This window comes from Onychomys torridus, chromosome 12, assembly GCF_903995425.1.
Source record: "Onychomys torridus chromosome 12, mOncTor1.1, whole genome shotgun sequence".
Taxonomy (NCBI): domain Eukaryota; kingdom Metazoa; phylum Chordata; class Mammalia; order Rodentia; family Cricetidae; genus Onychomys; species Onychomys torridus.
The window spans coordinates 50,697,480-50,716,086 of NC_050454.1; the positions used below are offsets into that span (position 1 = coordinate 50,697,480).

The window sequence follows — 18,607 nt, forward strand, 5'->3', positions numbered from 1 at the left end:
TATCTCTCTGACCTGTGAACACAAAAGGAAAGTAAGATACACAATTGGGAAATGATGGAATACTATTTGTTTGAAGGCCTTGTTGCATTAATGGACATAGGCCTTTCAGCATTATGTATTCACATAAGCTCCCCTTTAATAGCAATGTATTTAACACCAATTAGTACACAAGTAACAGACTGGAATACAGTTGAATGTGGGAGCGAGAATGTGTTTTTGAATTTATTATTTCCTGGCTTTTGGTATTTAGGTCAGAAAGCATTCTGTGTTGTAACCATGATTTTTTTTTTTTTTTAACCTACAATCTTTTTTATGACTCAACTTTTTGCTCATTAAGACCATGGAATTTCTCCTTGAAGCCTGTAAGTCGGGATTACCATCTCATCCTCATCTGCCATTTTTTTTTTTAATTTATTTGTTTGTTTATTTATTTATTTGTTAATTTGTTATTTTGGTTGTTCAAGATAGGGTTTATCTTCGAAGTTCTGGCTGAACTCAAACTCAATTCTTACTGTATATACCTCCCGAGTGCTGGGATTAAAGGCCTATACCACCACACCTGACTCTAACCAGGCCTTTAAATTAGGACATTTATTTAGTTTCCTACCAGATCTATTAAAGGAACATGAAAACCTATTTAGATGTTGAAAAATTGTTTTATAATTACTTTACCAAAATTTACTTTATTATTAATAATAACAACAGAAATTGTCATGTTTCAAAAATAAATGTGATTTTAGTCAAACTGATTTTTTAAGGTATAGTATAGATTTTTAATAGTTTGTTACAATTCAGTTTGTATTATGAAGGCTAGATGCATCAAATTAACTTTGATATCATATTTATTTCAAAAATCTCAAATTATACAACTTGAAATTGTGTCCATAGGAAGCTGTAACATGGTGTTTAGAATTAAAACCTTAATGAATATGTTAAGTATGGTGTTACCAATATGCTTCCTTTTCTAATTATTAACAATTATTTCAGCTAAGAAAATTAGATACAATCAAAAGCCTGTTGTTCTAGATTTTCTTCTAATAGTTAATAAAGGGATCTCTAAAATGATTGGTTTTTCATTTTTATTGTCTTATGAAAGATTTGTGGCTGCAGAGAGGGAAATTACTACACATGTTCCAAAAATAGAAAATAAAACGTGAATCACCATATTTAAAAATATAGACAAAATTTTATGATAAACATTATGGACTAGCTACAAACAATACAATAAAAACAGAACTGTCTTTCAATGCGTAGAAAAGCCAGAGAATTTTTATTTTTAATTGTCAAGAAAGTGGCAGCTGCTACTTGAAAACTAAAACCATCTACAGTTGTTAAAATTACAAAAGATGTTGCCACCCTCGCTGGGGTCTGTTAAAGAGAGGCTAATCCACAGTGATCCTTCAGAGCAGCTAAACTCATGGCTTCCTTTGTATTGTTTCTGCACCTCAAGTTGCTAATGGTTTTATCATTCCTGATGTGGCTCATTTGCAAAAGCCAGGCAGGCTTTGAGGTAGTGCCTTCTTTTATACAGAGGAGGGGCTATGAGGAAAGCATGTGACTGTCCTGGAGAGAGGAGGATCTTTTTGGTTTTCTTTGTTTATTTGATTTATTTTTATTAGTATTTTTGTTGTTGTTGTTGTTGTTGCTTTCCTAGACAGGGTTTCTCTGTGTAGCCAGGGCTGTTCTGGAACTCACTCTGTAGACCAGGCTGGCCTCGAACTCACAGAGATCCACCTGCCTCTGCCTCCCTAGTGGGAGTGCTGGGATTAAAGGTGTGCTCCACCATGTTTAGGGCATTGGTCCACCTCAGATCCCCATCGAAATCAAAGGTGAGCCCTCACGGTGGTTTTACATGTTGGAGAGTCTCACTTTCACCTGTATTGTTCATGTAGCTGCCTGAGCATGCCCTTGCTGTGAATTACTCCTTCCATCATGGCTTTTGTGTTTTTTTCTTCTTTCACTTAAAAAAAAAATTGTGTATACTTCTAGATCTTTCTGTGATGCACTCTCAGAACAAAGCTTTAAGGCAGTAAAGGTAGGACCGCTTTTTTTTTTTTGTATTCCAGGAAACTGACTGAGGAGGCTCAATAAACCCCCAAAACAAACCCTTCTGTGTACATAGACAGTGAAGGGGAGTAACAGTGGGTGGAATATAGAACAGGAAATCAAGATGAAGACGTAAAGAGTAAAATTTACAAATTAAACTGTACATATGTACACAGTTGGCTCTGAATGTCTGCCAGAAATATTAGTTTCATGGACACCACACACACACACACACACACACACACACACACACACACACACACACACACACCAGCACCCAACGATGTTGAAGTGCTTTGTATAACATGGCGGAGCAATTGCATGTAACCTCCACATGCCCACGGTATGGTTTAAATCATCTCTAGGTTACTTCTAATACCTATTGTAATGCTATGTAAATTGTTTATACTGTGTTGTTTGGGAATAACTTGAGAAGGTCTATGTATATATTTAGTCTAAATGCAATTTAAAAATATTTTCACTCTGCAGTTGGTCAAATATTTGGATGTAAGCCCAGACATAGAAAGGCCCAAGTACATAGCTGGATTGTAGGGTGAATTGTGAATCCCAGTGGTTCAGTGGGCTTGTTTGTAAGGATTGCCTAACTCTGTGGGGTGGGTGTGGGTGTGACATGGGGGTAAGTGGGCGTGTCTATAAGAGTGTGGGTTTGTGAGTATGCTTGGCGGCTAGAGGTCCATATGGGTTGTCTTCTTCTTTAGTCCTTCTCCTGCTTCCTCTTTGCATTGGGGTCTGTCTCTGAACCTGGAGCTCACAGGCTTGCTTAGATTGCCTGGTGGGAAGTGCCGGGTATCTGTCTGTTTCAGCTTCCTTAGCCCTGGTGTTAAAGATGTACACTGCTGTACTCAGCCTTCACATGAGTTCAGGGGATCTGAACTCAGGTCCTCTTGCCTGCCTGACATACACTTTACAGACTGAGTTAGTCGTCTGTTTAACTCTAGCTTTATTTATTTATTTGTAACTCAATGCTGATGTTACAGACTAGATTTTATGAGGGACAGTTTTAACTAGATTTGCCACTATTTTTTTTTCTTTTCTTTTTCTTTTTTTATGAGCCATGTTTTTTGTTTGTTCCTTTGTTGCATTGGAAGCCATCTCTGGTGAGGTTCTAGGTTTGAGCTCTTTATATTAGTCTTTGTCACTGTGGGATTTACCAAACACTTGACAGAATTTTTTAATGTACGTTTTGGGGGAGGGCACTGGGGGTGTATACGTGTGTGTGGCCATGTGGTACAGTGTTTACCAAGGCCTGAAGATGGTGGGGTTCCCTGGAGCTGGATAAACAGGCTATTGTGAACTCAAGTCCTCTAGGAGAGCCCCAAGTGCTCTTCAGAGCTGAGACATCTCTTCAGCCCTAGCTTACTTTTCCCTGTGGAAGTCTAACAAGATCTCAGAAACTTATCTGCTTGCCATCAACACTATAATCTAGTTTGATTTAGTGATAAACTGAAATAAAATTGACATCCATGAGCATGGTGCTCATCTAAGGCATTAAAAGCATCGGGAAGTCCATTGCCAAGCTATCTAAGAAGAAGGGCATCATCAGAACCTTTGTCAAGCAGCCTATATAACAATCACACCTTCCTTTGCCAAATTGCGACTCTTTCTGTGTGAGCCAGGGGCCTTCCAGAGAGAGGCACACTGTTCTCTCATTGCCTCACAGGCTGAACAGGACTCCAAGGCATCCCCGTTGTTGGCTATGTGTGATTTGCCCTCAGTAAACTCAGTTCAGACTAACACCAAGGTTCTTGTGGGGAGTTGTTGCAAATAACACAGGTTGCAGTATGGAATTTCCCTGGATTATAGATGTTTCATGTCCAATATGTGATTTAAAACAAGTAGATACATACACTAAACATTTAAGAGTGGTTCATGTCGGGTGGTGGTAGTGCATGCCTTTAATCCCAGCACTCGGAAGGCAGAGACAGGCGGATCTCTGTGAGTTTGAGGCCAGCCTGGGCTACCGAGTGAGTTCCAGGAAAAGTGCAAAGCTACACAGAGAAACCCTGTCTCGAAACCGCTCCCCCCACCCAAAAAAAAGATGGTTCATAACATGAGATGTTTTGACAATCTTATGTATAGTTATATCTTATCATATTTGATATTTTTCTTTTGCATCTAATACTTCCTGAAGAGGACTAAGTTGCCTATCACCTGAAGTAGAATTATTAATAAAGTTAGCATCATTAAGATGAATTATAAGATGATGCTTTTCAGCTAATTTAATCTTTTTACCTTTCCTCGGAGCGTGTTAGTGTGTTTGCAGTTCTCAGCAAAAAAAGAAAGAAAAAGAAAGAAAGAAAGGCCTGAAGCCCTGTTGGCCAGAGAGCTGGAGGCTGAATGTTCTCTCTCCCAAGAGATCTACAGTCTTAGGAAAAGGAAAAGGCAGCTCACAGAGCTACACAATTGCACACTTGTTACAGTCCTTGGAGATTGAAAGCCCTGTTAGGTGCTCACCATTATTATTCTGAAGCCCTCGACAGCCTGCAATAGGGGAAGATCCAAGGAATGAGCAGATCTGAAAGTTATTATGCTCGAAAATGGCAATAGTGATTTAGGGCAGATTGTCATCAATTAAAGACCTTTTGTTTAGATGTGTCCCGCTGTGTGCTAGTTAGACTTGGGTTTTTTCTATCATTGAAAATATTCCTTTGGGTTTGGGGAGAGCTGTTATAATTGGCAACCTTAATTATGTTGCACAAAGATACACTGGAGGTTTTTTTTTTTTTTTTTTTTTTAAATCCAATTGCTGTTTTCTCTGGTGCTTCACAATTGCCGGGGCGGTTTTAACAAGATCATTTTAAACTGTGAGGATTTTTCTCCCTTGAGACTGTAACCATTGCTAGGCATTCCCGTCCCTTACTCACTAGGAATATTTGAAATCTCATTTTAGTTTTTCTCCTAGGCTTCAGAAATAAAGAAACTCTATGTGTATATTTGTTCCCTCCCTCCCTCCCTCCTTCCCTCTTTCTCTGTCTTTCTTCAACAGCCATTGTTTCCCATCAAATATTCTGATTAGAAGGCTTTCTTGTCTTTTATAAGCAATTGGTAAAATATACAAGCCCTTGTAATAATGAGTATGGAACCAGTTATTGCTGGGGTCTAATGCTATAGATGTCTAGTGACTCATGGAAAAACCTTCAGCCCTTCACTGCCTGGCTTTGTGTCCTTGTGTGTGGTGTGGGGTGGGAGTGGAAGCTCGGGACTTCATGCTTAGATTTCTTGACTTTAGGAGTACATAAGCTATAGTTGTACAGAACTACGTAAAGGTGCTCTATGAGGTAGCATGACTAATACCTCTCCACACTGTATTTTCAAGTGGCAGTACTTCCTCTGCTGAGTATACTTTAAAACGACACCGAAGTAGAACACTCTTGTTAACCAACAAGGGTACAGTCTCGACCCTGGACATTTCCTAGAAGGCCAATCAAGATTAATGCTAAATGTTCAATTTGTGGTGACTAACACAAATCTCAAATTTGTCATAATATGTACTGGCTGTGTGCTGTACTGCTGTATGGGAGCTGGAGAAAATTAACCTCCTGTAAGTCATACCATCTCTCTGAATGATCAACCCCACCCCCACACACTAGTCTACTGTGGCCACTCAGTGCATCAGTACTTGCACAGTCCCTTGAACAGTGTTAGCATTTGGTATGTGTGCCGTGGATGTAAGATGATATTCCTGTTACACTGTCATTGTTTTTTAATGGTGACTCTCAAGTAGCTAAGTCATAGAAAATATATGATGTGCCTCAAATTAAATTAAAAATCAATCGTTCAAAAATCATAATGTGGTTTAATTGATGGAGGGATATCGTCACTTAGCAACTGGGATTTGGAATGTTGTAACACAGTCTTCGTGAGTAAAACTCAGTCTGTGTTAAATAGTAAGGAGCAGAATTCAAAATTGTAATATTTTAATCAACTGAATGATTTTTTATTATCCCTATGTTCTTTCTTTGTCTAAAAAAAGCATTTCTGTTTCCTTGTTCTTCCCCATGAAGAATTTACCTATGCGTCGTTAATGTATTCCCCTATACATTAAAAAGGCATGTTCCGTTACACAAGAAATGTGGGTATCAATTTTGACGTATTTCTGTCCACCTTCACCCCTCATGAAGTCAGTTTCATTTTTACATACAAGTGTATCTCTAATGTGCCCCTTCCTGGATCCAAACCTGATAGTAATATAAGATCGCAGACCACTGCCTTTTTTTCCCTCTTAGTTAATACAACAGCCTTTTAATTGCTTTTGTCCTCTTCCGTTCTTATTTCCATCTCCTGTTCCTTCATCGAGCAGCCAGAATGAGCATTGCCTTATGACAGATACATCCCCAAACTACTGTGATCGGGTCTTGAGAGTCCTTGGGGGACATGAAGTGGAAACTAGTTCTTCTGTTGGGTGCTGTGCACACCGAACTGCCCCCCCCTCCATCAGACCTAAGTCAGTTTGCTCGCAACTTGACCAGCTGCATTAGACTACGTCTCTTAGAACTCCTTCACTGTGCCAGATTTCCTCTTCCACGCAGATTATTTCCTCATCCTGTGGTGTGCTTCCTCAGGCTAATTCTTGCTTATTTTTCAGGCTTCAGCCCACCCCTTCCTTCCTTGTAGCCCCTTTATAGCATCTTTCACATAACTTTTGACCCTTTCCTCCCTACGTGTATCACAATAATAGAATATATGCAATATATTGTATAACATAGCATATGCAATAAGGCAGAACAATATATACACTGTTAATTGTATATTTACACATATATATGCTTATACATTTACAAAAATGTATAATAATAATTGTCTATCTATCACAATGTATTTCCCTCTCTGTATGTGTAGCATTTACTTAAATATTGTCTGTCTACCTTCCTCTATCTCAAGCCTCAAGAAACTAGGACTAATGCAGTTTGGCTTCACCATTTCCTATCTCATATCTAATGCACAAAACATGCGCTGTAAACACTGGCTGGTGCATACCGTATCTTCCGCATTATTCCGAGCAGTGGTGATATGGAAGTGATGATGACAGATTCCTTGTTCTCATGGAGTTGACCTTCAGACAGAGGCAGGCAGTCAATACACAAGAATATTCTCTTCCTTGAGGACTCTCTGAGCGCAGGATACTAAATATAAAGTTGATTTTATGAAAGAAAGAATGCCTGCCTGTCTTGTTCTAATCAGGGTCCCATAGCTCAGATATCCTCATTTTGTCTGTGTTATTTTAACCCTGCCAGGGTATTCCTGCTTGTGACTTTCATTCTGGCACTTAGAGGCCCCCATCAATGGCATTCTTTGTGCTCTTTCCCATTTGTACTGGCAGCTGAGAAATTTGGCAATTCCTTACATAGTGACTAATAGCAATACTTCTTTGTAGATGTAATGCCCCATAAAAATGGCAAGTCCTGTATAAACATTAAATAATTAGTTTTCATAATAACCCTATCAAGATAGAGTGTAAAACTCTGTTTGGGGTGGAAATAACTGAGTCATTGTGAATACGCTTATCACAGTCATGAAGTCCTGCAAGAGACCCTGGGAATTCTGAAATTTGTGACTTCCGTTTTGTAACTCATATGTGTCATGGGCCAATAAAATTCTGCTCCAGAAATGATGCATTTTTCAGTAGTTAATTAATTTCACTCAAACTTTATATCCAAGTCTGTAATGTGCACACATCTAGTAGATTACTGACATTTTTAATATAGCAGACACAAGTTAGCCACTTGACTTTTCCTCCTTAGTAATGCATATTTTTATGTTGTCTCAGGCTTTCAAATATGCTGGGTTTTAGCTTTTTAAACGTCGACTCTTATGAATGTCCACTTTTCTCTGGAATGCATTACAGATGTGCACTTCAACCTAGCCTGCCAAACTTACCTTTCATTTGACTCCGTGAATCGGCGCCATTGTTATAAGGGCTGGCGAGTATCCTGAACCCCAGAAAGCATCACAATGTTGTCCATGCTTCTGCAACATGGAAATATGGATCCAAATTGGGTCCAGTAGGGAAGTTCATTCTTGCCTAACATGTAAAAGGTCTTAGGGTTTTTCTTCTGTACCATGACAGGAAGAAAGGGGGAGGCCAAGAACAATATGGCTCCCACTGCTGCAGCCCAGCAATACCAGACCATGGGGACATGTATATGTGTTAACTTAGCTTGCCCCTCCTGTAAACCTTATATAAAGGAACAGGTTACCATTGGTTTCTTTGATTCAGGTAATAGCATCTCTTTCTGTTTGCAGTGGTTTTCACATAACTGTTCCCTAAGATTAACTGAGACATGGCATCTATCAGCACCAGATAACTTTAGGAATACATCATTTGTAAGTAAAGTGTGTACTTCTTTCCTAGGATGGAGAGTCAGTGGCTTGTGGAATCTCAGAAGCTATAGCAGTTAAGATGTCAGTGCTGCTTCCAGCGTGGTTTTTCCCCACCGGAGTCTTAACCAAAGCAAAACTTTACACTCTAAAATAGAGTGGCATGTATTAAAACCGCTTGCAGAACCAAGCCACTCCTCGCTGCATTAAGGGTGAGCAAGGCGACCCGCCATAGGGAATGGGCTCCAGAAAGCCAGCTCATGCATCAGGGATAGATCCTAATCCCACTGCCAGGGGTCCCTTAAACAGACCAAGCTGCACAACTGTCTTCTCATATGCAGAGGGCCTAGTTTGGTCCCATTCAGGCTCCACAGCTGTTGGTCTATAGTTCCTGAGTTCCCAGGAGCTTGATTTAGATGTCTCTGTAGGTTTCCCCATCATGATCTTGACCCCCCTCTTCCTCATATAATCCTTCTTCCCTCTCCTTGACTGGGCACCTGAAGCTCAGCCTGGTGCTTGGCTGTCGTCCTGCCTCAACTGAATGTACCAGGCTTTGCTGAGTCCCCATGGGGAGACTAGGGTGTGGAGCAGGAGGAGGAATGAGGGGGAGATCTGTGGTTGGTATGTAAAATGAATTTAACAACTAAATTAAATTTTAAATAAAAAAGCACTTGTAGAAGATGTGATAAATATGGAAGAATACCCACAAACAGATTTGGTGTCAAGTTAAAAAGTAAAGTGTTTTAGACACCATTACTATAAATTTAAAGCTCTGTACAGACCTGATATTTGAGAATAATATTTGCTTTTTTGATGGCTTTTCAAGGTGGTGTCTTAAGCTGAACAACACTTGGTGGAATATTTTCTTATATTCCGTCATTTCAGTTTTCATACTTAATATGCTATCTTCTTGTGCATATGGACTCTTTAAAGTTAAAATCTAATAGTTTATTTCAGATTGTCTTGAGATATTTAAACCTCTTTGCCCCCTATAAATATCACTTCCTAACTAAAAGTTCAGATGACAAATTGTTTAGATATTCCTGTACATTCCTGTACAGCTCCCAAAATATATCTGTTGATTCAAAATAACCTACAGCAAATCCTATTCAGTTTCTGTTTCTGACAAGGATTTCTTTTTTGGCGTGTGTGTGTGTGTGTGTGTGTGTGTGTGTGTGTTTCATTTGTGAGAGGCTGCATGTAGGTGGGTGCCTATGCTTCTGGAGGTCAAAGGGCATCCTTAGTGTTACTCTTCAGGAGCCATTCACTTGGTTTTGGAGACAAAGTTTCTCACTGGCGTGGAGCTCACTCATGTTAGGATGGCTGGCTAGCCAGTGAGTCTCAGGAATCTGCCCATCTCTACCTGCAAGTGATGAGATTATAAACCTATACCACCACACATTTTTATGTGGACACTGGGGATCAAATTCACATCCTAATGCTTTTAGAGTAAGTGTATTCTTAGCTGAGCCAACTCCCGAACCCAAGATTGTTTGAATGTATTTTTATCTTGTATTAGGAAAATGGAAAATCTGTTTAGCAAGGTTGCCAGGCACAACATTTGTAATTGGTACATATGTCTTACATCAAAGAGTTAATTTTTATATTGAATAACAACTTTTAATGAAAGCCTGCAAGTTGACATTCACCCAGGGATCATGATATATTGTAAAAGTGAGTCATTTATACTCTTCCTCAAGTTGAACATTGTTTAATAATTTTGAAAAGAAGTAGAGTAATTTACTTAAGACAGGCATATATTACTTAGGAACTACAAATTTATAACTAGGTGCATGCTTTCTAACTTATTTTCTTCTTCAGTTCCCTCCACTTTTTACGGACTTTGTTTTTTCTTTCCTTATAAACATGACTTTACTGCTTGCTGCCAAGCTTCATTGATAAGATTGCCATTTGTGTAGAAAAATAGATCCCAAGACTATATACTATCTTCTTTTGTTTTTCCCAGGATACCAAATTCTAATTAAAATGCCCATGTTTAATTAAAACGCTTATTATTGTACAGCCTGTTCAGTTGGGTAGTGGTTGAAATAATCTGTTGATGAAAAGTAACACATCATATGTATTCTGGATAATGAATTCTGATTCTCAATGTGCTACTCAAAATGTGAAGAGGTCCCTTCCAAACATGGGAAGATCTGAGAAAGTAGAGTACAGCATGTTAAGAGGATAGCCATATGACTGTCAGGAGGGAAATTTCTCTGTGAACTTCTGTTCCATTGGAAGACTAGCTACACTATGATACTTAAGTCTTTGTAACTGCAGATAGTATTAAAATAAGACTGATAGACAAGCCACTTGGTGGGAAGCTCCTTTTTTGGCTGGAGATCTGATTGAAGCTTGGCCCTGGTTCTCTACACAGTGTCCATTTGTGTTATAAAGCTAGTAATCTCACTTTATCCTCAGTTTGTTAGGAGGATTAAATGATTCAAAAAGCTGATACCAAGTAATGGACACGTCTTATGTGTCCTACATTGCTAAGATCATCATTATATTATGTTTTTCATTGGTTTTTGTGTCATGGGCCTCTCCCTTGAGAAGCCCTATTTGTTAGATTCTCATTTTAGATTTTGATGTAAGGTGATAGTACTTTTATTATGTCTGTGGGTGTTTTGCCTGCATGTGTGTCTGTGTACCACCTGTGTCATCGGTCCTGCAGAGGCCAAAAAGGCCTGTAAAGGGCTTAAGATCCCCTGGAACTAGATTTAGAGATGGTTGTGAGTCATTGTGAGGGTTCTGGGAAATTAACCTGGGTCCTCTGCAAGAGCAACTAGGGCTCTCTCCCGTCTCAACCGCCCCGCCCCCCCCCCCCCCCCCCCCCCCCCCGTGTGTGTGTGTGTGTGTGTGTGTGTGTGTGTGTGTGTGAGTGTGTGGAGGTCAGAGGACAACTGTGACAATTGCTTCTCTCATTTCACCTATAGTCTAGAGACTGAACTCAGGTCATCAGGCCTATCTGCAAGCACGAAGCCATCTCCCCAACCCTTAATTTGTTAATTTCTAAGATAAGAAATTTGTAGTGCTCATTGTCAAGTTCTAATCAGCCCTGAGAGTAATTTTTCATTGCTTACATTTGCACACAGGGTCTTTTGTTTTTGTTTTGTTGTTTTAGTTTTTTGAGACAAGGTTTCACTGTGAAACAGCCTTGGCTCTCCTGGCACTTCCCCTGTAGACCAGGCTGGCCTTGAACTCAGAGAGATCCACCTGCCTCTGCATCCAGAGTATTGGGATTAAAAGAATGCACCACCACCACCCAGCACCACCAGACACATTTTAAGATTGGACAATTTGAAAACAACGTCACTTAATAATATGACAGATAATATCCTCAAAAGGAAAATTTTAAGACAAATATGGGTAAGAAATATTATTTTTTGTAGAAGAGTGAAGAGTCTTAAACTCATGCTCTTATGAAACATTGCCTGTAGCCATAAGCTGGATTTTTATAATTTACAGCTGCAAAAATAGTTACATGAGCATTATCTAAGCAACAATCTTTAATGGATTATACTTTATTAGCTTTCTATTCTACACTATAAAAACAAGCCTGAATAATATGATAAATGGAAAATATAGCTTGACTGATCTTAAACCTTTGGTATTTTCATAAGACTTTTTACTATTTGTTGGCTTATTACAGATTATGATCTTAATTTATAAATAAGATAAAGTATTACCAAGATTATTTTAAGTCTACCACTTAGAAAAAAATGTAAAAACATAGTTACTTTCATTTGAAAGGTATTTTACTTTTGGGTGTTTTGAGGGTCTTAAAACATTTCAGAGGGGAGTGGGAAGAGGGATGAGAGGGGGATCTGTGGTTGGTATGTAAAATGAATAAAAAATTTCTTAATAAAAAAGAAAAATAATATTCATATTTAAAAAAACATTTCAAGGTGTTGTCACTGATTAGTAACATGATCCAGTGTGGGAGTTTGCTGCCACAGTTAATTTGTTTTTTCTATAAACTTTACATTTGTTTGTTGTTCATTCTCAACACCTAATAACAATATAACTTATAACTGGTGAAAGCCTTCGAGGTCTGTTTATTTTAGTTTTTTAATGAGGTAATAAAGACATTTCAGCTCTACAAGATGCACTTTGTATCTGTGTTGTTTTAAGAGTGTGTAGTGTAAAAGTTGCTGTTGGAACAGTCTGGGTCAGTCATACTTCCTTTTCTTTGTCATTCACTGTTCTTTCCAAAGATAGGATAGAAGACTCTTCCTTGAAACTAGCTGCATTTTCCCCAGGCTAGCATGCTGTTACTACACCAAAGATGTTTCAGCTTGCAGGAGGAAACCAGTTTTGCTTGAGTCTCCTGGCTTACTGAGTTACATGAATATGGTTAGCACAGAGGAAGGGAAAGAAAAAGAAATGAAAGGAAAAAATATAAACAACTGGGAGCCAGTAAGTTTAGTTGAGGCCAGGAGAACTAAGTGTAGGGGTGCTTTTATTTTGACTCATGGTTTTCAGTATCATAGCGCTTCATCTATTAAAGCATTTGAAAAAGCCACATGGATGAAAAGAATCCATTCCAATATACAACTGTAGTTTTAAAATTCAATTCGGTAGTTTTTAAAGATAAACACTATTCACTCCAGATTTCTGTACTTAACTTAAAAATAAACATCTTATTCCACACAAGATAAAGGAAAATGAGTTTGGACAAGTTAACTGTTTATTAGATATTGTGTTGATGTATACGTCTTCTTCCTTGCTTTGTATTTAAAAATGTAGGCTTTGAATAATCTGCTCAGAATTATCTAGCAAAGAACAGGGTTGTGATTTAATTCATGACCTCTTGATGGTATCAAGGTATTAAGGATAATTTTCCCGTTTTTAGAGCACATTATTTGCTTAATTTCCCACATTTCCTCCCTCCAGTCACTAAGTAAATAATGCTGCTTATTTTATAGTATGGAGTAGTGTGTTCCTGTCCAGTTGAGATGACATTAGTAGTTTGTTTATTCCATTAAAATTTAGAGCTCACAATATAAAAGAGATGAACAGTATTATTTCATTCTAAATAGGTTTATGGATTTAATAAAGTATTGCCTAACAAAAATAACTTTGGACATAAATTCTGATGCCATTGTTAATTATAACCTGGATTCTAGCTCCTTCTAACCCAGGGACAATGCAAAGATGCCCTAATTTTGAAGTATTTGGCAAATATGTGTAAAGTTTTCATAGTGATTATATTTAAATTACATTGATAATACAGTTATCTACAATAATTTTAATACCTATAAAAATCAATTAAATGTATGCTGTTACGTGTCTTCATTCGTATTTTTGTTTGCGTTATGCAACTGATGTAGTAATAGATAGAAAGCATTGTCCTGATGTTTCTTGTAGCTAAAGGGGGATTCAGTTATAGTCATTAGCACATGGAGGAGAGAAATGTAGGCAGTGGGCAGAAAAGACATGCAATTCAAATGAAGTGCTAACTGTGAGGGCAAGAAGCAGCAGAGTGCACCTGCTTGCTGGCCTGTGAAGAATATGAAATAATCCTTTCTGAGTATGCTTAACAGACAAGTACCCTTTCTAATCGGCAAATGCCTGTAATAGATATGGGTTCTTTAAGCTGCACTGAGATAGCTGTTAGTGGAAGTATATTCTAATACATGTCACTTTTGTTGAGGCTCAGAGATAAGGACTGCATATTTCACCATTGAGAGTGATGATTTAATCTTGTCCCTACAGTACTACGGGATGACTTCAGACAAAACCCTTCAGATGTCATGGTGGCTGTAGGTGAGCCTGCTGTAATGGAATGCCAGCCTCCTCGTGGCCATCCAGAGCCCACCATCTCCTGGAAAAAGGATGGCTCACCCCTGGAGGATAAAGATGAAAGAATCACTGTGAGTACAGAATCCAGTGGCAGGGAACATCTGCCAGATAACTGTGCGCATCTCTACCCAAGCCAAAGAGGACATAGAAATCAGTTCTCGGCGATAGAGCCATGCATTAGTTCTCCTTTTCAGTTCTCTTAAAGGAAATATATTTCAATTTTCCTTGTGTAGTCGTGAAAATAAGTGATGAAAATGTATGGTTTTTAAAGGTTAATAAAAGGCAGGAAACATATTTCCAATTCTAAAGTGTAAGAGTTCACACTTTCATGTAGATTCAGTTATTATGATTACTTGAGGCTTAGAGCATCTCCACATATTACAGTTAACATTATTACAAAAATTATTTACAGAAGGCATTTTTGGGAAGGCCTCCTGGTTTACTTCAAGGGTTTGCTTTACCCCATTCTCCTTTTTGATTTGCTTTTCTACCCTATTTAGTTTGGTATTGCTTCTAAATAGTAAAATCTCTCTCTTACTAAGTAAATGATGACTGTGCCCCATTAGAGAATAAAATCCCATGGTGACAGGTTAGATTTTTAAATCCACAATGGAAGTACAAAATTACATGGTTACAGAATACACCTTAAATCCACAATGGAAGTAGAAAATTATATGCCATTGTATCTGTTTGGAGCCATGATTCCATGTGGCTCTTTCACATATTTTGTCCTGTGAGGTGTTCACTGAACAACGTCATCAAACATGCTCGCGTGGATCTACGGTTGAGTAGTACCCCTCTTCTTATTCCCTTGTTCCATATATGCTGATGTCTTTCGTTGTGGCCCAGCAGAATGCATATGTAACACAATGACTTCTGCTAATTTATCGAAGAAGTCATAACACACATAACAAGCATCTAGGAAATGCTTGCTAGTCTTGAACAACCAATTAACCAAGTAGAATGATAGTTTAGCAGTGAGAGAGCAAGCAAAGGAGCAGCTGAACCCAGGTTTAGGGAAGGAAATAAAATGTGTTTTGTTTTTGTTTCTGTTTTCATCACTGAGTGATCTGACTTCAAATGAGTGTCTCAAGTTTTCTTAGAAGTCTAGAAGCTGGAAAAAGATAATTCCGCTTTATCAGCTTCTAAGAGGCACTGAAAAGTCACAAACAGTTAACATTCTTTGTGATGAGTTTGCTTGGGGAATTGAAATCAAGAACACAGGGGAATAGAGACTGAGAATAAATAGTTTTCTGGCTAGTGACAATGATTACTTTGGGTTGACTTTCTCAAGTTTCTCCTGAGCATCTATTTGTATTTAATATAAGTTAAAGACAAAATTCTCAATACCAAGAGTTAAGTAAATTGTGGTGAGATTGCCCAACTAAATAATTGTATCATGTAGTTTGCAAATTGTACAATGTTATTTAAAAAATAAAATAGACCAAGGTAGAGAAGGATTCTTAGAGATTGAATAGGTCTGCAATATTAAAAGAATGATCAGAGAATTCCTCAATAAAATATGGGGGGAAGTGAGCATGTAAAAGGATAGACATTCAGGAAATGTGTATTTTGATCAGACAAAGTGGTTGATTCTAGACCCAAAGGTGATAAACAACTGACATTTTCACTTAGGAGCAAAGAAGAAGTGTGGGTTGACTGAGCAAGCAAGGGAGAGCCATAGAAGATAGTGTCTGGACACAGCAAAGGGGTCTAGTTATGTGGGACCTTATGGATAGTGCAAGTATTTGTTTCCCTCCAAGTCAAGTTAGGAGACATTTGTCACTGTGAGATCAGGAAATGTGAGTGGTGGCCTTCTCAGAAGTAGGTGGACTAATTGGGAGGTTTTATAGTAATCCGGACATGAGATAAATGATGAGTTTGCTCCATTAGGAGCAAAAGGGCTGGAAAGTAATTAGCTCCTGAATATATTATAACATAGTACCCTGCCCCCCCAATTTTAGACATGCTGGATATGGCCTGTAAGATGTGAAGAGTCAAGACATCCTTTTATGGGTTGGCATGAGAAAGTCAGAATGTTTGGGTGCCATTAACTACAGTGCACTGAATGTAGATGATTGGGATGGGATGTGTCACGAGCTGAGGTTTAGACATGGTAATTTTCAAATGCTCATAAAAGATCTAAGTATATATGAAATAGTCAGTTGGGTGTATGAGTCAGAAACTGAGACTTGAGGTTGAGCCTGGAGAATCAGTTAAGTTGTGGTGAGTATACAAGTACTCATTACTATGCAGTTGTTCCCTTCCTGTGAGCAGACGGAAGACTGATGGAGCTTGTCAGGCAGCTCTTCCGGACTACTTCAGCTGCGTGTATTTGGAGTGAAAACACCAAAACATTATGAAATACCAGTGAGTGTGTGAGCCTCAGATACATGGTCTTTACCACTAGACAACCTCTATATGGGCCAACTTAATCCATGGAATATGGCCCATGGCTCTAGGCTGAATTATAAGCCCCAGAACTCTACAGTCCTCAACTCTAGGCCCATGACCAGCATAGAGGATGGATGTAGATTGGATTATGGCTGACGTAAGTCCTGCAGTTTTCCTAACACAGAGGCATCTATCCTGACGCATATGAGACTCACCAAGGTCTACCTGTTATTTCAGTGCTGAAAAGTGACAGCTTTTAGGGAATGAGTCTAGACAGAAAGGAAGAGATGCGGGGTTTAGCTCTCAGGGAGAAAAGCAAAGGAAGGGGCAACAGAAACCAAAAGTGGAAAAGAAAGCAAACCCCATGGGCTGTCCAATGTTTTAAAGAGGATCTGGGGAGGAGTCAGTTGCAGCTGGTAGATCAAGTAACATGAGGACTAAGGGTGGACAACTAGATGTCAGAACTTGGTGTCCATCAAAGATGACCCTGACAAATGACATTTCAGGGGAGGTCGGGAAGGGTAGTCTGTTAAAAACATCAAAACTGGGCTCAGACCAGACAGGACTCTTCATAGGTTATATCTCAATATGATAGATTAAAAAAAATACAATGTGCCAGTTAATTTTTAAGGTTATATCAATACATAGGTGTTCATTTTTATAACATTCCTACTCTAAACCTGCTGTAGTAATTTTTTTTTAAGAAAAAATCTTGGAAACTCCTCCTGCATCATATATTGTATTAGACAGTATTATGGTTTCTGCCAGTCTTTAATTTATTAGAGAATCATGTTTATTTTCAATGCCCAAAGGGAGACCATCTTCTAATTCATAAGCACCAGGCACTTCAGCAGTCTAGAATCAATGTAAAAACTACTTTTAATCAGGAATCAGACAATTTAAAGATGTTATAACCTATGACTGTGAAATGATTCCAAGGTATTAATGTACAAATAATTTTAAAATCACTTAAATGCTGCCAAAATGCTGATCCACAGTAGTGTTCCATATGCCAGGAAGTATTAACATCTGAAATTTTACTACTCCCAAGACCATCTGTGCATTTTGTATAAATTATGACCATTGAACTGTTAAAAGACTAAGAAGTAAAATGAACGTTTTTACACAAAGAGAAATGACTAGGCTAAAAATCAGTAGCTTGGATTTGAATTCTCTGTTCTTATTTAGATCATACTTGTTTTTGTTTTCTTGTCTTCCTTTAGGCAAAAGTAAATTGAATGATGAAAGCAAAGAATAGATTATCAGTAGAATGCATGACTGTATTTCTGCTTCTTCCTTTCAAAATCTGAAAAGACATTCTTAGGAGATGTGGGTTGTCCAATACTTCATGCGGTTTCCTTTCATGAGCTTTGTATTCAAATGACTGTTTTCATTTCTCCTATTAATGTGCTTTGCCAAATGTGTCGAGAACCGACAGGCGGGAGATGAAAGTACATAAGATCCTTATGCAAGGCAATTGAAGAGAGCATGGTTATTGCTACAGTTCAGGTCGCAGGAATTCCTAGAGTTCTTTAATGTGGTGGCGTTTCTTTGTTGAAGATTTGAAGTACACATCTTCCAGCTGTGAGAACAAAGGCACACCCTGCACGAAGGGAAGAATGTAATTGAATTGTAGCTGCACCTGTATTTTGGATGTTCTTTAGTCATTTCTTTTCACAATGACCTAGATTTGGAGCCAAAGTTTAGATCCATGATGCTCATAAACCAGGGGTATATAAATTACATTTTCCTATGCTCCTACATGACAGGAGAATCTTTTCAAACTCTTTTGGCATGTATCCCTTAGAATGAAAGAAGCCTCACATGGTGTTTGTCTCAAGTAATTTTTTTTTTAAGTAGTCACAAGTTCTTAAAGAGAGAGATGTAGAAGTAGTTTAACTGCCAGGCTGGATAAAATTGACTTGCTTCACCTCTTTGAGAGTTAGTCATAACTGTCCTGATAAATAAATGAAGTTTTCTCATAGTGATGAATCAGAGTCATTAAAAATGTCTTTTTGAT

At 38.3% G+C, this 18,607-nt stretch overlaps 1 protein-coding gene across 10 annotated transcripts in view; it reads left to right on the forward strand.

Annotated features, from left to right (window-relative positions):
* Robo1 (roundabout guidance receptor 1) overlaps window positions 1-18,607 on the forward strand; it is a 1,035,706-nt gene that overhangs the window by 875,101 nt on the left and 141,998 nt on the right. For all 10 annotated transcript variants that reach the window (XM_036203231.1, XM_036203233.1, XM_036203229.1 and 7 more), the window contains one exon: window positions 14,107-14,264. In XM_036203231.1, the coding sequence (XP_036059124.1) occupies window positions 14,107-14,264 (158 nt within the window). The remainder of the gene's footprint in view (window positions 1-14,106; window positions 14,265-18,607) is intronic.